The 24,011-nt window shown below is 32.3% G+C and overlaps 5 protein-coding genes across 7 annotated transcripts; 1 reads left to right on the top strand and 4 right to left on the bottom strand.

The window, feature by feature from the left end:
- Positions 1-225: 225 nt before the first annotated feature.
- On the bottom strand, positions 226-3,411 carry LOC11431321 (uncharacterized). Of its 2 annotated transcripts, none has more exons than XM_003626295.4 (7): positions 2,714-3,403; positions 2,373-2,591; positions 1,620-1,706; positions 1,383-1,529; positions 1,113-1,139; positions 901-996; positions 226-816 (listed from the first exon to the last, which is right to left on the bottom strand). In XM_003626295.4, exons 1-7 carry the CDS (start codon positions 2,957-2,959, stop codon positions 616-618), a joined length of 1,023 nt encoding a protein of 340 aa, XP_003626343.2. In that variant the 5' UTR covers positions 2,960-3,403; the 3' UTR covers positions 226-615. The 2 variants fall into 2 exon arrangements, with proteins under 2 accessions (XP_003626343.2, XP_039683283.1); XM_039827349.1 differs by having other exon boundaries at positions 608-835; positions 2,714-3,411.
- A 966-nt stretch (positions 3,412-4,377) lies between these two features.
- On the bottom strand, positions 4,378-5,268 carry LOC11434641 (histone H2AX). The gene is made up of 2 exons (XM_003626294.4): positions 4,941-5,268; positions 4,378-4,840 (listed from the first exon to the last, which is right to left on the bottom strand). The coding sequence occupies exons 1-2, from the start codon at positions 5,136-5,138 to the stop codon at positions 4,619-4,621; spliced, it is 420 nt and encodes a 139-aa protein (XP_003626342.1). The 5' UTR covers positions 5,139-5,268; the 3' UTR covers positions 4,378-4,618.
- Positions 5,269-8,326: 3,058 nt separating this feature from the next.
- On the top strand, positions 8,327-9,105 carry LOC11434190 (histone H2AX). Its single transcript, XM_024771122.1, has 3 exons — positions 8,327-8,335; positions 8,393-8,704; positions 8,803-9,105. Exons 1-3 carry the CDS (start codon positions 8,327-8,329, stop codon positions 8,989-8,991), a joined length of 510 nt encoding a protein of 169 aa, XP_024626890.1. The 3' UTR covers positions 8,992-9,105.
- Positions 9,106-10,769: 1,664 nt separating this feature from the next.
- Positions 10,770-11,567, bottom strand: LOC11423173 (histone H2AX). The gene is made up of 2 exons (XM_003626292.3): positions 11,283-11,567; positions 10,770-11,124 (listed from the first exon to the last, which is right to left on the bottom strand). Exons 1-2 carry the CDS (start codon positions 11,478-11,480, stop codon positions 10,903-10,905), a joined length of 420 nt encoding a protein of 139 aa, XP_003626340.1. The 5' UTR covers positions 11,481-11,567; the 3' UTR covers positions 10,770-10,902.
- A 3,197-nt stretch (positions 11,568-14,764) lies between these two features.
- LOC11421382 (histidine-containing phosphotransfer protein 1) lies at positions 14,765-17,241 on the bottom strand. 2 transcript variants are annotated; one of them, XR_003007258.2, is made up of 7 exons: positions 16,997-17,241; positions 16,783-16,913; positions 16,631-16,702; positions 16,365-16,436; positions 16,177-16,249; positions 15,738-16,075; positions 14,765-15,459 (listed from the first exon to the last, which is right to left on the bottom strand). XR_003007258.2 is itself a non-coding variant. In XM_003626289.4 (6 exons), exons 1-6 carry the CDS (start codon positions 17,045-17,047, stop codon positions 16,031-16,033), a joined length of 444 nt encoding a protein of 147 aa, XP_003626337.1. In that variant the 5' UTR covers positions 17,048-17,241; the 3' UTR covers positions 14,768-16,030. The 2 variants fall into 2 exon arrangements, 1 of the variants encoding a protein (XP_003626337.1); XM_003626289.4 differs by having other exon boundaries at positions 14,768-16,075.
- Positions 17,242-24,011: the final 6,770 nt, after the last annotated feature.

Genomic DNA, 24,011 nt, shown 5'->3' with positions numbered 1-24,011 from the left:
TTGCTGTCATCGTTTAACTTCTCAGTAAAAAAAAAAAAATTATTTTATTTGGGTGGTGTGTACAAAACGCATGGACTTAGTTAACGCGGGCAAATGACTTGCGCTTATTAGGAATTCCTCGTTTACGAGACTTCTCCGTAAACTTGGATACAACAAGTAGTCTCAATTAAAAACACCTATCTAACATATGACCGTTATGCTAGTGAGTAGTGACAATGCCTCAGCTACATGGTCAAAGACTTGAATTATCCTGTGTAGAGTCATGAACTGTATATACAAGTTCAGAGAATGGTCAACCTCTTTCTGGTGCATAGCCATACAAATATGTTCAAATGAGTTACTTAAGCATACCTCAACTATGTTATGTATACAAGTTTACTTTATCCTTAAAAATTAAACCTACTTTGCAGGGTTACATCACTTGTCCTTTTTCTCTTCATAAAGGATCCTTCACACACGCAGTCTCGGAGATCGCTAACCCGTTCAAGTGTAACAAAAGCCATTCACAATCTGCTTGCATAAAGATTTGACCAGGGTAACACCGAATGGAATTTTTTCCGAAACTTGAACCAATGTGCCAGGATGCAGGAACATGTACAGTATATCCAACTTCCGTTATAGATCTGAAACATTGATAGAATTCTCTATAATATCAATGCAGGATCCTACAGAACTTCCCATAGACATGGCCTCGGCAAGCTTAGACCGAGCTGCTTCATGCCGACGCAGGAGTAAGACTGTGTTTAGCACAGACCATCTAACTTGAGAATCCGCCTTCTTCTGTGTGAAGCCCAGTCCGTTGAGCAAAGAATCTAACTATACACAAATAAGAAAACTACAATTACTAATGTCAATACCATGCGAGCATTCCTTTTCTCATGACAAAAAATAACAAGTTACCTTTCTTATGTCATCCAAACCTCCTTCAGAAAATCCATATATAAGATACTCGGTGCATACCCCGGCCAAGGCTATACATGAAAATTTGTTCAATGTCTAACAACATAAAACAAGGTTTTGTCACATAATCAATCTTATCTTCATAATCTGCGCAACATCGATTAAAGCAAACAAAGCAATTAAAATTAGATGTTTGTAAGGCAGAAACATACTGTAGCTGATACTTTCCCCGAGTTAACCTGCATGACACCAAAGGTAACAATCAACATATATATTTGTCAACTAACCCCGGTTCATGGTCTACTTGATAGACGCGAAAAGACAAGGTCTTGCTGCTAAATTGCGACAAGGGTCAAATTTAGACTACTAAGACAGGTACTCATGCAAAGGACACATTCCTAGTGGATACTTTTTCTCTCTTTCTAGTACCTTTGAAAGTAAAAATAGTGCATTAAATATACGGAACAAATAAAGCAACCAACTTCTTCGAGAAACTCAAAATCCACAAAGGCTGTGCCTGCTTGAATATTGAGAGAACCCTCCTTCATCATACCATCCAAACTAGAAAGTGTATATCCTTTAGGAAGTATTCCAACCAGATAAGCAATTAAAAAATGGCCAGCTTCATGCTGCATAATTAAATTTTGTTCTAGTTACTTCATGATGTAAGCTATAAGAAATAAAATGATTGTAAGTACTAACAATAAAATGAATCTGACTTGAATAACCCTGTTGTGGTATTTCTGACTGAATTTGTGACCGATTGTATCAACAACCAAGCTACCAAGACCTCCACCAAAAGAGACCTGAAAACAATCAATTTGATGAGCATAAAAAATATCCATGCACTAGTTACTGAAGTAGCATGTAAGCGGACAAACATAGAAGTAACGGGACTTTGAGTAGCAGCTAGCGATGATTGATAAACAAACTTGGTCAAGATTTTCATAGTTATGATGTTGTTTTATAAGGACAAATCAGCATACAAGGATGTTGAAAATAAAATGTTTCATTCTAACTGGAAACATTCAAATTTGAAATAGCATTTTTCGATGAGGTTAAAATGACCAACACTCCAACGAGTCAGGGGTAGAAAAAGCATGGGATAAGAGAATAAGCTCAGCCAAATAGACAAATAGAGTATCATAGTTATCACAAAAGTAAACTAATGCTTTTGTTCAGCAAAGATTCTGTTTGGATAAGCGAATATTTATATGATATTTCTATACCAACATATAAAATAAAGTCAAGTTTTTTTTCATATAAACTAAAAGTTTTTTAATAAGCAGTGGTTATGAAAATAAGCTAAAAACAGCTAATAGACATATGATAAGCTGCATCCATAAGCTCTCACAAAAAGTCTCACAAGTGTTAATGTCAATAGATATGCTCAAATAAGTCAATCCAAACAAATCCTTAACATATAGTGGAATGAATGCAGTAAATTTGAGTCCAGGTGCAAGTAGTAATACCAAATCCAGAGTCCACAGAAACAGCAATCCCAAAGATATATAAAAGATTTGTTGTTGGGAAATTCCAAAGACATTCCAAGCAGCAAACCCTCCAACAATAGCAGCAATCAACAAATTTCTCTCAATTGAACCAAGAGTTGTATCCACAGGTGATAGAAGAGACATAGCTTCTATTCCATTTAGCTTCAATTCATCCAATGTATAAAGCCTTTGAGGAACCTGCACAGTAATTCACACAACAAATGAAACAAGCTACAAATACAGTCCCTAATCTTTATATTCCTAACTTCATAACTCAAGACTAACATCAAGGATCATTAGTGTCACTTTAATTAACCAACCTGTCTAGCCGCACCGAAACACTGAAGCCCGTTGGGTTTGCCTTGTAAATCCTTAACAAGTGCAAGAGCAGCTCTATCATCCCCTTTAGTTAGCTCCTTGTCTACACTTTCAAGCAATTGTTGTCTGCTGCTAGAAACCTTGGTGGAGCATTGGATTCTCACCCTTGCAAGTTTAGGTTGCCCGAGGGATGATGGGAGACCCACGCCCACGACACAGACACCATGCATCAGACTCAAACCAATCATTTAATCAAATATTTGGATGAAATGAAATAAAAATCATGGTATTATTTTGTTTTCCACGCCATGCGACCATGCCTGTCAAAGTCTGTTGTTGTATTTCCATTCAATTTGTTCTCCACCACATAAAATAGGAGACATAATCGTATTTCTAAAATCAAGGAAAACAATTTTCCTAATCTGCAACCCCATTTGTTACACACAAAAAAAAAAAAACTTCACTAATAAAAAGAAGAAAAATTTACATTGAAACAAATATCAATTTTTATATTTTTAAGACTTTGGTTACACAAGTTCTAAAATGAAAAATGATATATCTCCCGAATAATTTACTCACGAATCCTTCCCGAAGGTTTAAATCAATTTGATTGGCATTGATTATTGCTATTTTCCCACCATGTTTTCCGGGCAATACAAGATTATGATTGATTGATGAAAAATCTTGAAGCATTCGGGACAAAATGTGTCGCTATATTTAGCAATGCTCTTCTAAAATATATATATCGTATTTATTTTTTAAACTAGTGTCAAAGACATTTGTTAACATTTCCTTTATAAAAATTATTTATATTGGTCGGACTTTACTTATTTACCACCCGAATTTCAGATTATCAAAGCGATTAACCCTAAAAATAAATTCATTAGTCAGCAAAATTAAAATTTAAGATATAATATGGTTTCTCTCAAACAAAAAGATAAAATCATTTTTAAAAAAAATAAATCCTTTTTGCACCTTTACTCATAAATGATCAAAAGCAGTTTCTTTTTAACCAGAGGTCGTGTTCTGTCTAACTAGTCTCTTGCAATTTGGTGAACTATATACGTAGTATTTACAAAACCCAACAATTAATGTAGAAAAGCCCAAAAACAAATTACAAAATTGTTTTAGTTCTCTACAAAATTCTATTAGGCCTACCAGTATTCTATTGGAACAGTTAAAATATCTAGGAAAGTACTATGTTTGTATTGCAGAGTGGAAGCTGCAGTTGTTAATGGTGCGAGATCAATTCACGCAAAATTGGAGATTCATGAAACTAATAATCCTCCATCAAATTGATAAAAATTTGCCACCATCAATAGTACGGTTATTATTCAATAAAACATAAATATGTCCGTCCCTACATTGTTGTTAAGTAGAGATCACTATATTGATGCTAAAAAGCATTCTCAAATACTAACAATTTGAATTGAGAATAATCATCAAATTCGCAACATTGAACTGTCACTATAATCAAGATGTGAAGTTTATTTTTCCAGCTTAACAGTATATTGAAAAAGTACTACACGTCAAAGGAACTGCAGGAGCCGTGCAGAGAAACAGACAAAGGACTTGTCAGAAGGGTACATAACCAACCACGTGAAGAAAGAAATATTCACACACAGATGATCCTAACTTCTTGATAAAAATTAAGGGACATATACACTTTTTACATAAAAATTAACTCTAAAGATAAATTATGGTTTGTTTATTCCAAAGCTCAGACTCACTTCAAGTATCAACAACCACAGATTACAGATTAAAGCGAATGAACAATAAAAGCTTAATAGAAGCTACATGTATATATTCATAATGTTTTCCATTCATATTCAACTAAGTGCAGTACAAAACCATTCACTTCATCAGAGTGCTACATTTCATTTCTGCTAGAACAGAACCCAGAAACCCTAGAATTCTTGAGACGCAGATCCAATTTCTCCTTTTCCCTTTCCAACCTTCTTAGGGAGCAAAGTCTGATGAATATTGGGCAAAACACCACCATTAGCAATGGTCACAGTTCCCAAAAGCTTGCTGAGTTCCTCGTCGTTCCTCACTGCAAGCTGAATGTGCCTTGGTACAATACGGTTCTTCTTGTTGTCTCTGGCAGCGTTCCCAGCCAATTCCAAAACCTAATCAACAAATAAATTGAGTTTCTACCTTTCAATTATCAGATTCATATAAAACCCTAAAAAAAGAGAGTGAAATGGAAATTGAAGAAAGGAAACAAACCTCAGCAGCAAGATACTCGAGGACGGCGGAAAGGTAGACAGGAGCTCCGGCACCAACACGTTCGGCGTATTTACCGGCCTTGAGGAATCTGGCGATTCTTCCGACGGGAAATTGAAGACCTGCCTTTGAAGATCTTGAAACTGATTTGGCAGCCTTTGGCTTACCCCTTCCGCCCTTAGTTGTGCCTGTGGAACTCATTTTCTAATCGGATTTGGAGAAATTGAAAAACCTAAAACTTGATTTTGGGACAAAATGGATTTGAGAAGTGTGACAAAGCGAGAATAGATTTGAGGGCTCAATCGGTGGAATGTTATTATTGTATCCTCTGCGCTGATTGGTCAATAGAGTAAGGCACGGATCGCCAGCGTGGCATTCTCACTCAGATTCGCGCTCAACTATTTCATTTCTTTTCGTTTTTGGGCATTTTCCAACTACCCGCCCTGTATTTCATAAGGTGTTTTAAAATCTAAGATAAATTGACACGAATACAAAATTGATAATCAATAAAGAAACAGACAAAAAATTAAGCAGCTGGAAAAAGAAAGAAAAAAAGTGATCGTAGGTTGGAATTGGGGTTAGATATGTGATAAATAGAAGAGATGGTGTTGAAGAGTTATGGAGGAAGAGGTTGAGGTCGATGGATGGAGATCAGAGAAAACATGAACGATGAATTGAGAGAAAGGGTAAAATAAGGATTTTAAATTTTTAATGCTAATCATGATAGGATAATTCTAACCCACCAAAAACTAAAGATAAAAGTAACAAAGGGTGGGTACGATATGATTAGAAATAGGTTAAAAAAAATTATGTTTCTCTTGAAATGATGAACAATCTTAAACAGTTTCATGTTATATAATCTAAAATGATGAATAGTTTAGTTCGGATTATATAATTAGAACTAGCTCAATATCTTTTTCTATAAAAGGACGTCTGTACATATGTGTAACATAAGTTCAATATCTAGCATCGCCCATTCAAAAAATACAGCGGAATTGTTTTAATAACTAAGACTTGTAATAATACATAAAATTAAGTGAGATCCATTTAACCAGGGACGCTTCCTAATTATCTTTAGTGGTGTTGAATGTTGAAAACCCCTTTTAAGGAAGCTTCTTATCTCAGTTTGCGAAAATGCAAAAATCATCTCAGAAGTAGGACGCTTCCTTATGGTTTTTCTGAATGAAGGTTCTTCGCCTAATGCATCATGAGCTAGATAGAAAACAAATGTAAAAATAAATTTAACTATAAATTAACCATTGTTAATCAGATTGAGAGGTAATGTACGTGTATAACTAACTAACCATGAATCACATGTGTTGAGCTTTATGTAGAAGAATTTTGCCATTGTTGTTGATAAATGAGATTGATTGCAACTTTTAGGGATAAATAACAACTTGAATATATATAAAGGGGGCTTACAAATAGGATGGAGGGAGTATAATTTATGTGAAAGTAGTTTGATTTTATTTTAATTATTGATATTGAAATAGTTTACACATAAGCACTTATATGATAAGTGCTTTTATGTTAAAAACAAGTTATTCATCCAAACAAGGTCAACTGTCTAACTGTAAACTAACTAATGGGGTTATCCAACAATATTGTGACATTTCAAAGTAAATTAAATTAAACAAGAAAACAATGACTACTAAGAACATGAGAATTAATTCCTAAATATGTCAGTTCCAATTCGAGAAACATATATATGAATTGTCTTTGTTTAGGACATATTAAAAAATCACCAAAAAATTGACCTTGGTCAGTGTTATCAATCGCGGAGCGCTACTATAACCACTGTTAAACAACACTTTATAATTATAAATCATGGAACAAAAACGGTTTGTTAAAATTCCACTATGCTATGGTACTACATCGCCACTATTTTACAACACATACTTTGATAAAGTGAAAATTGTTTTATTTAGATATTTGTCTACAATACAACATTCTCTATTTTAAAAGCAATTTACAACTATTGCATGCATAAAGCAACAATTGTCTACATGGCTTCCGAATTACACCAACACCAGTAGGTGAACAAGTTATGAGACAAAAAACGCATAGACATACTTACATTTTTAGGGACAGACAATCATACAAATATTATTTACATGTGACTGCAACCACCTTAAAACCTGTAATTACTGCACTCTGCGATGACATTGCATTCAAAATTCAGGTTATTATTCATTATGCATGCACATGAGAGAAAGAAAAAAAATAATGTTGTTGGAAACTTATTTAACCCTTAAAATTAAACATATAGGTATACATCCTTTGAAGTAATGTTGTTGGAGCGGAAGATTGAATCAATAAGACCTTTGGCTCAAAGTTTAAGCTTGTTTGATTAAAAATTAAAATAAAATAAAATAAATTAAATCAACCTTTTTGGGGTTTAAGGTTTTCATTTGATCCTCAAATCCGGGACTATCATGAATGAGTATTCTGATAAAAAATCAGAGTAGTCATGGCTTAATTTTGTGTTAGTGTATTATTAGTTTGAATGTTTAATCTTACATTGTTTGATTCTTTATGAAGATGAGTTATATATCGAGGGACTGAGAAATTTCTTTGAGAAATTGTGAATAGAATATCCATTCATCAAGTTTTAGTAGGTTTCTAAAATACTTCTCTCTATTAATCGATTTAAATGCTTTATCTTTATGTTGGCTATAATAGTTTAGCCAACTATAAGTTGATTTTTAGACTTCAAGTTTGATTGGAAAATACTATTCGAATCGAGATCTAAGATAAATCATCTAATTTTGGGGTTAATCACTGTGAATATGTTTAAATTCAGTAGTCATAAAATCATTAGTGATGTTGATGATATTGATGTTAGGATGGAATATGCATGTTTAATCATTAGAATAATTGAAAAAGTGATTAATGAAATCTAACTCCAACATATTTAACCCTTTGTTAACTTACATTACTTTACTGTTTTTCTTTCGTTCAAAACTTATAAATCAAAACCAACCAACCCTTAACTTAAAATTGTGTAACCACCGCTGAACGACGTTTATACCACTGAAGTTTATGTGGATATAATAACAAATTATTTTTCTTGTATATGTTCACAAGTAAAACTAATCTTGCATCATGCATAAATTAATTTTCACAATGGAATCAATATACCACTATTTAATCAAACAAGATATAATAAAATCTATGATATAATGATGAAAAACACATTTTCGTCGAATTTTAGACTATTTACTAGTACAATACAAATATCATTTTTTCACTATACTTTATAGTTTATAATAAACTTGGAATGGATTCTAATATTTTTTCTTAAATGAATAAAGTTTCACATGAAATAAAAAAAAAATGCAAACAACATAATAAGTGTTTTTATCTTTGAAAAACATAAATAAATAAAAATGGTAGAAGTGAAAATAAGATGGAGCGGGGTAGTTCGAAAATTTGGAAAATGAAAAGAATGATAGTTTCCCGCGAATGTTTGCAATCCCTTTCTTACCCTCTCTCTCAACCAAAAAAACATAAGTGCTCGTCTTCTCAGTTCACTCTCGGATAATTTTCAATTTCAAAATTTCCAATTTCTCCAAATCCGATCAACAACTAAGGGTGGAAGGGACAAACCAAATGCTACCAAATCAGTTTCAAGATCTTCAAAGGCCGGACTTCAATTCCCCGTTGGAAGAATCGCAAGATTCCTCAAGGCCGGAAAATACGCTGAACGTGTTGGTGCCGGTGCTCCGGTATACCTCTCTGCGGTCCTTGAGTATCTCGCTGCTGAGGTTTGTTTCTTGTCTCCAGTTTCCCTTTCATTCTCTTTTTCGTTAATGTTAATTTAGGGTTCCAGATCTATTGATTTGTTTTTGATTTTTTGGTTTAGGTTGGGAACGCTGCTAGGGACAACAAGAAGATTCAACTTGCTGTTAGGAACGATGAAGAACTAAGCAAGCTTTTGGGAGCTGTAACCATTGCTAATGGTGGTGTTTTGCCTAACATTCATCAGACTTTGCTGCCAAAGAAGTCTGGGAAGGGAAAAGCCGAAATTGGATCTGCTTCTCAAGAATTTTAGGGTTTATGTGATCTGTTTTGAGTAGCTCTCAGTTTTTTTATGCCGCAGTTGTAACTTTCTATCTGCTCCATTCATGAAAAGAACAATATTGAATAATGAATTCGTTGGTTTCAATCAAGTGAGTTATGTCATAAACTAAAATTTGATGGTGTAATCTTAGAGCTAAAGCAGTTGTTGTACTAGTATGATAAAAAAATGTTTGATCCAAGAATCAAAATTAGCTTCTCCTCAACAATTCATCATTATTTGAGCTTATTAACCATTAAGTTTAATTTGCTTGATTGTATTAATAGTTGAGTAAAGCAATAATATGTTCTCTGAAATATCACATTTTATTAGGGACTTTTTCGACAAAACAATAATAGTTTAACAACTATAAAAATATTTTTATAGTTTGTGTATCAAATTGGAGGGAGGGAAGATGAAAGTTTAAGGATCTAATTGATGGTTTATTCATTAATTATTAGTGCTTTAAAAATTGACCAGTTAAATAATTAATAAGTTTACATGTTAAAAAAAACTTTAAATTTTTATTTTCTTCCACTTGCATTCAGAAGTGGCTAAAAGAAATACATTTGATGTTGCAAAATAGAAATGAAAAAAAAAAGTAAGCTACTTGGCGTTGAACTGAATAACTGAACTTATTGTTAACAAATTTAATCAAAAAGCAAATTTTAGTATGATTAAACTAAATTATTTTCTTAGGGCTTTCTCTATCTACAATTCAAAGCTAACATAGATAAACAAGTTACCCAGGTACTTGACGTTGATACAGAGACATTATACGAAAAATATTTTTCTGCTTAGCCCATACTCCATCTTACTTGAATCAACTAAGCCAATATCTTCCATATATGGTAATTGGAATTCACAGTTTTTAATGACATTAGGTTTCATATCATTTCTTTCACTTGTGTAGGCATGGATCCACGCTCCCTAGTAAGAGTGTTCAGGGTAGTTCTTATGGAATTATAGCTAGGTGGGAGATAGCCTAAGTGATTATCATATATGTGTTGAGGTCATTCATCTTTACTCTTCAATGTTGCTAACAACTCAATGACATTCATCTCACCATTATTTAGCCAAAACTCTCGGAATTGAAGTTGACATCTGACCATACTCTCCGATAATAACCTCTCCTCCGTCAAGATCCCACTGAAAAGTTATCTCAGAGCGACAATCCCTCACTACCATGGTTTCTTCTCAATTGGAGCAGATTTCTCCTCCACCCACCAAATAAATTTACAAAACGATTCATCAATTTTTGGCTTCTCTGTTCTACTTCGTTTGTTGAGTCTTGTTATTAATTTTTGGCTGTTTCAAATTCATCTTTACCATGTCTGGTGAAAAATGTTGACTTTTTATTTTTAGAACAACAACTTTTAAGACAATGATAATGTTTGATGTTGGCAAACTTGGGAGACTACTTAGATCCCGTATGGATTAACTTGAGCTTATGCAATATTCATAACTTTGTCGAGGTAGTTTATGATAAAACTAACTTATGAATTAACATAAAACTATTTTTCATAAGCTCAAAAATAAATCAATCCAAACAAATCCTTAATGTGGATCCAAGCCTACACAAGCCAAAGGTATGATATTGATATGTAACAGTTCTCTTCGGCCACAAACAACATGCAAAAGATATTGGATTGGTTGATTCAAGTAAGATATAGGCTAAGTAGACCATATTTTTCCTATGACGTCTCTTATGTTGTCATTGCCGAATACATGGTAACTTGTTTAGTTAAGTTGTAGAGAGAGAGAGAGAGAGATGAGATAGAAAAAAACGAATTCATTGTTCAATATTATCCTTTTCATTATCGGAGTAATGAGATAGAAATTTATCATTTATGCTACATATGAAGAAAGATAAGATATAACTGCTCAGAACGGAACTAAGAAACCCTAAAATTCTTGAGAAGCAGATCCAATTTCTCCTTTGCCCTTTCCAACCTTCTTAGGAAGCAAAGTCTGATGAATATTGGGCAGAACACCACCATTAGCAATGGTCACAGTTCCTAAAAGCTTGCTGAGTTCTTCATCGTTTCTAACAGCAAGCTGAATGTGCCTTGGTACAATACGGTTCTTCTTGTTGTCCCTAGCGGCATTTCCAGCCAATTCCAAAACCTAATCAATAAAAAATTTAGTTTCTAACTTTAAATTATCAGATTCATATAAAACCCTAAAAAAAAAAAAAAAACAATTTGAATCGATCGAATTGGATCTAGAACCATAAATTAAAGAAAAAATAATAGTGAAAGGGAAATTGGAGAAAAGAAACAAACCTCAGCAGCGAGATACTCAAGGACGGCGGAGAGATAGACAGGAGCTCCGGCACCAACACGTTCGGCGTATTTACCGGCCTTGAGGAATCTGGCGATTCTTCCGACGGGGAATTGAAGACCTGCCTTTGAAGATCTGGAAACTGATTTGGCAGCCTTTGGTTTGCCTCTTCCACCTTTGGTTGTTCCAGTGGAACTCATTTTCTGATCGGATGAAAACTTGATTTTGGGAGAAAATGGATTTGAGAGAAGAAGAGTGAGAAAGTGATAATAGATTTGAGGGTTTAATCGGTGGAATGTTCTTATATAGGACCCTATCCTTTTCTCTGATTGGTTAAGAGAGTAAGGCACGGATCTCCAGCGTGGCATTCTCACTAATTCGCGCTAAACTTTTCATTTTCGTTTTCGTTTTCTTTTTCGAACCACCCCCGCGCCATGTCATTTGCATTTTCCACGGTTTTTTCATTGCTATGATTTTTTAACATAATTTAATTCATTCATACACATTGTTAAGCTTAAGATTTCTAGATTGATTTTTCTATTGTGCACAATTTTAGCATTAACACCAGATGTCTTAAAGAGAACTTATGATTGGATTGAGATTTTAAAAGACTATTTTGATAAATAAAGTCTTGAAGATTTTAAAAGATTGTGGAGGAATGTATTAACTTTCAAGGAATTTTAAAAGACTTTAAAGATTTTGAGGGATTCTAACTCATAAACCATTAAAGATTTTGAAAGTATTTTATGATAATTCATAAGATTTGAAATGACTATCAAATTTTAGTAATAATTCAAAATTACAAGAGATGCTAATAAAAAATCAAAGGTTTGCATGATAAAAAATAAAATCGACTCAATTTTTATGGAATTGACTACTTAATAATAATATAATATAATAATAATTACTTAATAAAATCAAACTTACTCCTTGAAATAAGAATCTCATTGATAATAATAAAATAAACATGTAAGATCACGAAAAAAGAATCAACTAACATGATCTTTATGTAAAAAAAAATTAAATAATGTGATCAACAACCAATTCTTGAAGAAAATAAAACGACAAGGATCACAAAAAAATAAAACTAGGAAAAATTCTGAAAAACAAACATGAAATATTGACAGAGAGAGAAACAAAAAATTGAAAGTGGTATCAACACTGACACTACAGGGGATCTCCTTTCTGACGAAGATGATCTGTTTTCCGGTGTTACTGATGGTTTAGGAAGCAGTGCTCATGCTGGAGCAAGTGATGATTTTGAAGATTTTAATCGCATTGCAATGTGGGGGTGCAGTGTTGGGTGGTTGTAGAGTTCATGGAAACTTGGAACTTGCTATAAAAGCTGCAGAAGCTTTGTTTGCGTTAGAACCTCAAAACACATATATAACACACGTTGATGACTGATGCGACAGAAGGAGTAAAAAGTCTCAAGAAATCTCGAGTCTTTGTATGAGATTGTTAGTTTTAAAATTTATAATTAAAAAGTTTTACAAAATCCATTCTATTAAGTAATTCATTGAAATCTATACATTTTTAAATACCAAGAGACAATTTTTAAATTGTGAAATTTTTTGATGGAATACCACTGGATTTGGTTGAACTCTTTAAAAATTCTTGAAAATCTTAATTGAATACCACCGGAATTATTTATAATTTTTTAAAATCTTGATTGAATATCTCAAGATTTTTCTATAACCAAAAAGTTTTTTAAAATCCTTCAAAATCCCAATTCAATACACCCTTCTTAGTTCAAGAATCAATTTAGTAATATTTTAGGTGATTTTTTCAAAATTGTTTTTTGAAATATAAAAACAATATACATAAATTTAATATTTTTCATTTGATTTACTGTTATAGATTATAGATACATAATTCATGATACACAAAAGTTTATTGTTTTAATTTTGTATATACCTATTTAAACTTGTAGATCATAATTTTCAATAAACTTTTTAAGGGACTTTAGTCTCTATCACATATATTCTTTTTAACGTGAAATATCAGTATATCACTAATATTGCATACAGTAAGTCTAATGCTTTAGAATATTTTTTTCATTTACAAAATAGTAGTAATTTGGTTCATCTATACTTACATGGTCGACCTAACACGTCCATTTTGGTCATTAGTAAAATGCATACATCAGTCTTGTTGGGTCAACCCAACCATATCTACATGTCGATGCGGCAGCGCAAATTATTTTTTACGGTAAAATTACCTTGCTCTTTTCTCTATATAGGAGTGACAAAATGTGAAACAATGGATTTATGTATGAATGGAATATCCAAAAAAATGTAGGTTTAATAACAGTTTTGACTCCCTAAATATTAGGAAGTTGCGTTTTGACTCTTAATAAAATAAAATACAATTTAGTCTCCTAAGTACGGCCTCTTTTGCAATTTTGGTCCCTAAGGTCAATTTTGACAAAGTCAATGCTGATGTGGCCACTACATGTGTATTTTTTTGTAATTTTTTTAATATTTTGTTTTAATTTTTTAATTAAATAAATAAATAAATAATAATTATTTATATTTTTTTAAAATTAAAAAATTACACATGTGGCGGCCACGTCAGCATTGACTTGGTCAAAATTGGTCTGGGTCAAAACTGCAAAAGAAGCAGTACTTAGAGGGTTGTATTGTATTTTATTTTGTTATGGGATCAAAATCGCAACTTTCTTATACTTAGGGGATCAAAATTACAATTAAACCAAAAATGCATGGATGGAATAAAACAATGGATCGAGGAGTCAAGGTCCATAGACCAAGAGAAGTTAATTCGAAAAAAATATTTATTCTTTAAAATTTTCTCTATGGTTTGTTATTCTTCTTGAATATGCTCAACTGTTTTTATTCTTGACGTGGGACCAATTTTTGGAGTAAGTAAAACAAACCAGAGTTAATAATTTTATTTTTATGTTTATATTCATATCTAATGTTAGATTTACACTGAGATTTAATTTAAGTTACAAGAGACTTGTACCATTTTATTTAAGCATTTTTGGTTGTGACACTATGATACATGAAACCAATTGTCAAATTAAATTTGGTTATAATTTTTTTTTTATCTATATAGAATTAGTATCTATTTATTTCGATGACTATAACTCAATTGCTAACGATATCATATTATATATATGCATGATTCAGGTTCAAACACTGTGTTCCTCACTTATTAATCTTAAAAGTTGATTTTTTTTTTCTTTCTTCTCAAAATTGATTTTTAACTAACTATATGCAAGTGCAACTGACTTTGTCACATCCTCTATTAGTAACTAACTCATTTTTGAGTAATTACTTGCACTGAATTGCACTTTATCAGTGAGAACCTATGATTAACTCTCAGCTTTGATTGGTGTGAATTGCTTACAGTTTAGCTTTCAACCATCCTATAGAATTTGATGTACAAATAATGGAAAGAAAACTAATCTGTTGGTGTGATTTTTTAATCAAATATGAAGTATGTGCTTTGTAAAATGTAGGACTTAAACAAAGAAATATTTTGAGTTTTAATATTCAAACACAATGGTAAATTATGTAACCAACTAACACAATCCAAACTTCATTAATGGAGAAGGCCAGGACTATTACGGCCCTAGAAAGAAGGTTGAAGGTTATGTTAGTCGAAAAGGGTGCTAAGGAGGAAGAGCTAAGGCTGGCCACAAAAGAGTTACTTCATTAATGGAGAAGTCAATCCTATCTGAGGAGGATCTGGAGGCCGTGAAGAAAGAGAGGAGTTTGCTGCTTTAAAGTTGAGAGGGACGGTTTGGTGGACCAAGTTTGCAAAGTACGTCTGGACTCCTTTAATAACGCCATTGCCCAGATCCAACAATTCAATCCTGGCGTGGTTTTGAAGCTGGACGAGCTTGATTGCTGCAAGGAGTTTAACGAATGGGAGATTGTCTAGATGTAATTTGTTTTGAACAAGGGCTCGGTGCCTCGTGTCTTTTGGTGGCCACTGTGTATGTATCCGACTTTGAAATATTTCTTGTATGCACTAAGTGTTTTGAATGCTTCTGTTCTTTGTATACTGTGTATTTTTCTCGGACTGTCGTTTCCTTTGTGCTGGCTTCTTCTTTGTCTACTCGAGGAAATTTTCTCCGGCCAAGTGGGATTCACTCTCTACCCTTCCATGCATGTGTTTTCTTGAACTGAGGTAGGCTAAATGAAAGTCCTTCTAAATAAATAGAGGTATTTTTGTAAAAAAAAATTATTAACACATGTAAATTTTTGAAAATAATGGCATATTAAGGGACCAAAAAATCTAAAAGTGAGTCATATTACAAGGGAGAGAAGGAGTTGCACCGTGTTGATTAAATTACAAAAACTAAAAAAAAAAATAGTAGCATTAAATATGTAAAGTTTACCCCTCAAATGAGTAAGATTAATTCGTTTTTATTTCAGATTCTGACTAGAACCACCCCTGATTATCTATAATAAGATAAAAGACATTACTCGTGATGCCATCTTCTTGCTTGATTTGATAAATTGACAAAGATAAAGAGACTAGTATTCTTGAACAACTGGTAGAGGTCCAACTCCAATATTCCAACTTCCATTTTAACCAAAGGAGCAGGGGTTATTCAAACCAATATGGATGGATCACTGCGTAAATATGATAAATTCAATTCAAACCAATTGAGAATTTAGGAATGGACACATTCATGAGTAAAATCCAAACATGATAAAAGTGGTTGCTTTGTATGCAAATTGGAAAAGATTAATGCTTCACTGCGCCTTATCATTCACTATCTAGGAGCTGAACCCCCTGCGGCAAAAATTTGCTGCTCCATCTACAATCACAGAAGTAGAAACTTACCAACTTTAAAGAAGACAAAAATAGTTTATAGTTATTTAATTTAATACATATATGAAAGGATCTTCATCTCCTTACCTTAAAGAGTGTCTCAAACTTGGTTTTCACTAAGGTATACTCCTGCTTTATGTCTTGCAGGCTTTTAAAGCACCTGAAATGCAACAAAAAAAAAACATGTATATTTTTTCCTATCAGAATATGAACATTGTATTGCCAAAGAGTTTTCAAAACATAAAGAAAATTAGACATGATATTTTGAAGCTTACCCTTCTATGTTTTTCTCCTCACAGTAGTTTTTGAAGGCAATACAGACTCTCTGAACTCTCTGAGCGCCAATGCTGTATTTTCCAATAACTCAACGACTTATCAAAATTATACAAGTTGTAGAAACAACATATCTTGTTTTGAGGAATTAATAAGTGAGTTTAATTTGTATGATTTCTTATCTTATTTCAAGAATAATTAAGGAAAGGTGAATCAATCTTTTAGTCAACGAGGTCAGTATTTATACTGCAAAAGATTAATATATTACCTGGAGCTGCTGCCTTTCAGCTGGTGAACAAGAGCATCCACCCTTTTAAAATCAATGTTATTTTCTTGGCCTCTGCTTGAGATTAATTAGAATTATATTTATTAACTATAAAGAAAAGAGTGAATTTAATTATTAGTATGTGTCGTCCTTACATTTCTTTTTCCAATTGATTAAGAAGCTTCTCTGCATCCTCAAAGAAGAGAGTGACCACTTCAACAACAAAGTTAGGGTTGCTTTCATCTTGAAGTAGTTGAAGCTGGTTAAATTGATCATCTAGGAATCCCTTTTCAAAGATATCACCACAAATAAAAGAAAGATAGAAAGAAAATAGATGCAAAAGAGTAAAAACTTGAAAGTAATTGTTACCTGTTGAAAGAGGGAAGAAGTGTATTCAACCAACTGAGCCACACTATACATTGTTAGTGCCTACTCAATTCATTGGGTGGCTAACAAGTATATATAATAAAAATTTTGTTCTCAATTCGCAATTACTATGCTTGGATAGATATTTGGCCCTGTTGAGTGGATAACTTTTAAGTCTCTGCCTTTGAGTATATTTTAATCATTTTAATGTTTGTTACGTCCTGTGCTTTTGTTGTTAACATCCCCATCAACCAATCATTTAAGAACACATTTTAATGTTACCATGGCTTAGATACTATTGGACTTTACCATTTTATTGTTATCATGGTTTAGATTCTCCTTCTAGCACCAATTGTCCGACTTGAAATTCGTTGCATCGTTCATTCAAAAAATTATGTATTTAAACATTTAGCCTCAATTTTTGAACGACGTTTGATTTTTTTTTTGTGTGCCTAATAAGTTTGAATATTTCAATGATTTTACTTGTTTAGTTTATTCGATGGCTATGTCCAAAATTCGTGTCATGTTCAATTAACCTTTCCATCCTTTTCTCCAAGGAATCATTGCATTTCTTTTTATATAGTTTGATATTACTTCCATCCATTACTTTTCTTGAACCTAGTTTGTTTTTTAATTCCATACCGCAACTTAAGGTGCTGACTTGTCTGTTGGGGTGGTGACATCTTTAAAGTATGCACCTCACACAGCTGTAAATTCTTGTTATAAGCATACCTTGCTGTTTTTAATTAATAGTAGTAGAATCCAATTATCCTAATCTGACTAAACTTAAGCATAACACATGAGGCTTAAATGATACTACTCAACTAAACTATTATGAACAACGATTAATTGTTGGGCAGGCAATGTCAGGCAAACATGTATAATAGATGCTATCCAGTAGTATCCCCTATCTCCATAACAATTAAGAATCAATTTCAATGATACAATGATCATTCCATTAATTTATAAAATGTTTGATTTAATTAGGTCCATATACAACATTTGGTTTGGTCACAAATTTGTTGTGATTGCATTATAGTATTGCATACGTGTCAGAAGTGAAGGTGGGGGAGATTGAAGAGGGGGGGCAATCTTTGAATTGAACGGCAACGAATATTAGTGTCATACTTCAGCGTGCATCAGTATGTAAGCACGAGCTGTCTCTTTGATCGAGTACCATCCATCTTCTTCCAGAGTTGGACTGCTCAACTAATTTGAGTTAAAAGAAAAAAATTGAAACTATTAACGAAGCGGTAAATATTAATTTAACTATTAGCAATTGTTATTAAAAAAACTTTAAATGTGTGTTTGATTTATTAAAAATGAAACACACGATATGACAACTTTAGTTGTAAAACTATTCAAAGATATGACAAACCGATGAACAAGAGAAAGAAACAAAAACTGAAATTCATGTCTCTTACTAAACCACATCACAACTTTTTATCATAAATATAAATTCAAAAACTAAAATAGTCTTTTATCTACAAAAGTTCGTATAAGACAAACAAGAGTTCTAATAAAGTGTTTGATCTGCTTAAAAGAGTGGCAATCTTTGTTAGATGGGCTAGTCCCAGGACCTTATAATATTGCCACTCTTTTAAGCATTGATATATAGGACGAGACAACTTTGACTCTATCAAGACTAAACCTTACTTGAAGATAACTATTTTCCCTTTGGTGGCTTCACTAATATATCAATATTTGGTGGTGAATCTCAAGTTTTTTTTTTTTTTTTTTAATATCCTAGTTGCCAAAAAGAAATATCAAAATACCCCAGTTTAAAAAGGAAAAAATAAACAAAAATGCCCTAGTTTAGCGACTCGCCAATATCAATGACATGACCGACATTTATTAAGCACCACATCTTTTCTACTCAATACATGAATCTTAACATTATCGTAATTACCAAGGTAAGAGGACGACAACAATATGGTTTGGTTTGGCTGCTTGGTGTTTGGGTTTTGGTGTGAGAGCTTCATAGTTTATGTACCTCATCTTTTCTACTCAATATGTGGCTTTTAACATTATACTTGGTTACTAAAGTAAGAACACAACAACGATAAGGTTTGGTTGCTATGCCTTGGGTTCTAAGTTAAGTTGAGGTACAATTTATGCGATAATACAAAGTTATACGGGTTAACCAAGATTGCTCAACCCATATGCCTTTACACAAACAACACACATGACCAGCTTAAGGGTCAAGCCACCCAAGCAAGAATTTTAGATTTAAAAGTAAGTTAATTTAGCTATAAATATATAATATGACATACTAATAATAAATATTTATCTAATCAATTTTAAGGTCTCAAATCCATTTGATCATAAATTCAAATTTTTTTTTCAAAAACTTGATTTATTATGTTTTTAACAAACACTGTGTTATTTTATTTTTATTTTTTATTCCGAAAGACCTCATTATAAAATTTATTTTAGACCTCTTGACATGTTGGATTGATCATACAAACACGTTTTCAAATTTTTGAGAATTTAACAGTGAAAGCGACCAGTAGTTTAAGAATGATCAAATTATATCATTGATATATAAAAAAACTGAGAAAAGAAAGAATAAAACAACAAAAGATAACTAAAGTTTCATTTATAATGAACAAATAATAAATACATAATGCAAATGTTACCCTAAATATATATAGCGAAATATAAATCGACTAAATGAAACAAAATAAATATAGTTATTTAGGAGGCGTTTGTTTCACGGATGCAAAAATTATTTCCTGAAATAACTTTTTCAGGAATATATTCCTTGGAATTATATTTCTATGAATATTTTAAAAAAGTGTTTGGTTACCAATTTGAATTTCTTGGAACTTTCTTTCTAAATTCTTGGGAATACTAAAAATATGTTTGGTTTAAAATGTATAATCCCAGGAATAAATGTCAAAATTATTAAAATACCCTTTTACATTCAATAGATGAAAAATAGTATTTTCATGTTTTTTTTAATAAAGCAAAGTAAATTATGTGAGTCAACAAAAGTATTGGTCAGGGTATATACTTATTTTTTTTTTAATACATAACAAGAGTACCCTCTTTCAAGTTGTTGCACGCCATTTAATTGAAGGCTGGCAAGCTGCCCAACACCTTTGACATGCAGCTGCAACAGAGTGGTGGATGCGCGCTCGAATATCAGTCACCGAAACTCGCATTTGCGCGGCCCAGCTCTGCTGGTACAGCAGCCTGGCAAGCCGAGAATCTGTCCAGCAGTTCAGCACCGTAACAGCAAATGGCTAGCAGCCGCGCGCGGAATATTCAACCATTGAATCCATCACATGTGCAGCCAAGTCCCACTGGTTTAGCAAGCCGGCAAACTGCAATTCTGCCTACAAATTCTGAATCGCATCAGCACATGCATTTTGCAGCTAGTTCCAATGTCTATTTTAAAATATCCGATTGTATCGAAACTCTTCTTACTAATGATATGCTATAAGAACTTTCCTTAAAAAAAAAAAAAAAGTGCCCAGTTTCATTATTTCACTGCTCAAGGCACTTTATTTTCTCTCAAGGGACTACTTGACAGAAAGTATCAATTCTTTAAGAGTACAAATTAACTCTTAACACGAACAAACCTCAAATCAAACCATTACAACTCACCCAGAAAATCGACAGACAACACAACAACAAGTAGTATAATACATCACAGAAATGCTTCGGCAGTCAGGACCGATCCCAAACCAAAACTGCAATATATACCATCAAAATAACTTGGACACATGTAACTACATTCAATTTATAAAATTATTATCTGTGTCGAATTTCCGGTAAAAGTGTGCCCGGTGTGTTTGATTCATAAATGATAATGGAACACATAAGAACACAAAAAAAAATCATCAAATCTGGAAAAATGGATACCTTCCATATATAGTAGAGCAAATTCCAAAGCCAAATTGGAGAGATATAGATGAAACGCTGGTCCTTCTAGGACAAAAACCTTTAAAAAAAAAAAAAAAAGAATAAATATAGAGAAATTAAAAAAAAAACGAAAAAACAAAACAAAACATAAGACACAAACCTGTTATGGATGGATCTGGATCCAGATGAGTGAAAAGAGAGAGCAAGAGTGAACAAAATTAGGAGGGAAGAAGCGCGGGTAAAATAGAGGTATGGGTGGGTTTTTAGCATGAATGTGAAGATTTCATTTCCAGGAATTGAAGATTCCAGCCCCCACCCCCGAGAATAAAAATAGAGAGTCAACGGATTAATAAGATTCTGGGAATCATTTTATTCCTGGGTATATTATTTTTGTTCCCTTCTACCAAATATAGGAATATTGTATTTAATACCCTTATTCTCAGTAATATATTTTTTACTATCTCCCAAACAAACACCCCGTTAGAGTAACATTTGTAGTATGTGGTATTTGCTGATTCTAATGAAACTCTTCATAATCTTTTTTTGGTTACAAAGCTAACAAAAAAAACAGAAAAAAATAGAAAGAAAGAAAACAGAAAATCAAGCTCTTAGGAAGAAAGTTCCCATAGCATCATTCTTAATTATGTCTAACAGATCATGAGGAGGTGATAAATGCTCCAAGTAACCAACATTAGACGAAGCTCCTAGCTTGGCCAAGAAATCGGCGCATTAATTTCCTTCCCTTAGAGTGTGTTGGATAGAGAAATTATGTGCTGCAAGAATGTCCTTTATATCTTGGATTAACACCGCGTAAGCGTGAAATTTTGAAGCGTCTCCTGTGATGAGATTAATTGAGAGCTGATAGTCCGAGAAACAGACTAAGTCTTCTAGTCCCATGTCCACTGCTACACAAAGACCTTTATGAATGGCTGTTAGTTCAGCAAGTAGTATGCACGATGACTAAGTCTTCATAATCTGATATTGGTATGTAAGTCACATGTTTTACATATAGTTTTTTTTAACTTCATTCATACTTGTAAAAAAAAAAAAAAAATCTTCAAAATGAATGCGAAACTAAGAAATCAAAGTTAAATTCTTCCAATAATACAATCGATCCATGATACAGTGAGACTGGACAACTACCATATATATAGCCATTATTGGGTTGATTTCGTACTAATAATTACTGTAGCTTGCCACGGGAAGACCCAGAGAAAACAATATGACATGCATGCGTGCGTCAACTTTCACGACTCAAAGTGGCCAAACTCATTTTTTCCTACTCAATCAATCAATCTATATCCAAAACTTTATCTTTTTTAGTGTGTTTGGTATGATGGTGGGGATAATTGATTTTGATAGAATTGAGTTTGAGAGAATTGATTTTGGTTAAAAGTAAGTTGAAAGTGAATTGATTTATGTTTGGATACACTTTACTAGATGTGATTCTTACGAATTGATGTTGTTTGGATAATTTGAATGAAAATTGATTTTGAATGTGCAATGACCAAATTATCATTTTAATTGTATTTAAAAGTAAATACCCAATTTTTATTTTAGATAATTAGTTTAATTTATTCAAAATCATATATAGAATTTTATTGGTTCACAAATTCATTTAAAAAAATATTAATTTATAAGATTTATTTTAATATTCTTTTGTAAAAAAAAACACTAACAAAACATGCCAGTTTAGAAAAATTGATATTCTTTAACCGAAATAAATAAATAAAACTATTTAGGTAGGTCACTTAAATTTTTAGTTTTTTTTTAAAACATTAACAAAACATGCCAGTTTTTTTACAATGTTTCATCTCTAACCTAGAGAATTAAACATGGCGGCTGCAAGATGTTGTCCATGGTGATGGTGTGAGATGTCTTTGGCTTGTTGCTCTTCAAGCTGCGGCAGCAATGGCCATTCAACTAGGTGACAGATTTTGCAAAAACATACAAAAGGAAGATTCTTACATAACTGCAGATGGACATAAAAGGGGCAAAATCGGTAAATCAAGTTTATTTGTTGTAGAATTGATTACAGAAAAAGCAGAAGTTTGGAATTGCTGCTTCTGTGAAAATCACGTTTAGCTCAAAACCATACGTTTCCAAATAGCTTTTTGTTTTATCCAAACATCATTGAAAAGGAAAAAGTCACGTTTAGCAAAGCAAACTCGATTTTGGATGGCACAAATGACAAATCAAACAAGCAATTAGTAACCTCTCGTTCGTTTTGTAAATAGCTATTTTACTTAAAATTGTGATGTTGTTTAATCTTTAGGTTTGTAGAAGGAACTCTTAAACGATGGGAAATGGTATTTTCGTCTAAATTTTTATATCAAATACATTTTTTTTTTTTTTTTTTTTACTTTTATGCATATTTTTCAAATACATGTAATTTTTTTTATGATAAAATATATGTAAGTTGTAGAATATAAAAAATAAAAGGGTTATGCTAACAAGAAGACAAAAATAAAAATAATTGATGAGTTTAATGAAACAAAAGTCAATTTTTAAAATTTTAATGCAATCAATACACAATTTTTAAAAAAAAGTTTTTTCATTAAACTTTTTATCAAGTATCTTAAAATATTTGTAACAACAACAACCATGCATTTTACCTTTACTTGAAAGGAGCATACTGTTGGAGATGCCCAAGATCCAACCAATTATGTAACCAATTTTAGAATTAATAAATATTCATTATCTTGTTTACTGTTTAGTGAAATAGTTAATTTGATAATGTCCTTGATTAAAACTATAGACTTGTTATCATGATGACCGGTGCTAGTCACACCACAAAAAAAATAAGTTACACCCAAATTTATTTAAAATTTTACAATAATATCAAAATTGTCCTCTTCATGTAAATTTTTAAAAACTCATCTTTTATGATCATTCTGAACCCTTACCCCCTTTCATCCACAAACCATCATAGATGTGCAACCAATATCTGAATCAACACCTTTGTTATTGATCTGTACTATATTCATAAAGGTTAGTGAATTTCATGAATTTCATTTTCGATGAGTTTCTATTTGTTTATTGTTTGTTTTGGTATGAGATATGCCTGTCAATTTGATTTTAATTGAGAGGTTAATGTAAATTAAGTTTACGTGTATGTAGATAAAAGGGGTTAGTGTAGTTTACGTAT

This window comes from Medicago truncatula, chromosome 7 (genome assembly GCF_003473485.1).
Source record: "Medicago truncatula cultivar Jemalong A17 chromosome 7, MtrunA17r5.0-ANR, whole genome shotgun sequence".
NCBI classification, from domain to species: domain Eukaryota; kingdom Viridiplantae; phylum Streptophyta; class Magnoliopsida; order Fabales; family Fabaceae; genus Medicago; species Medicago truncatula.
Note: the sequence above shows the minus strand (reverse complement) of the source record. Positions and strands in the feature narration are given on the sequence as shown.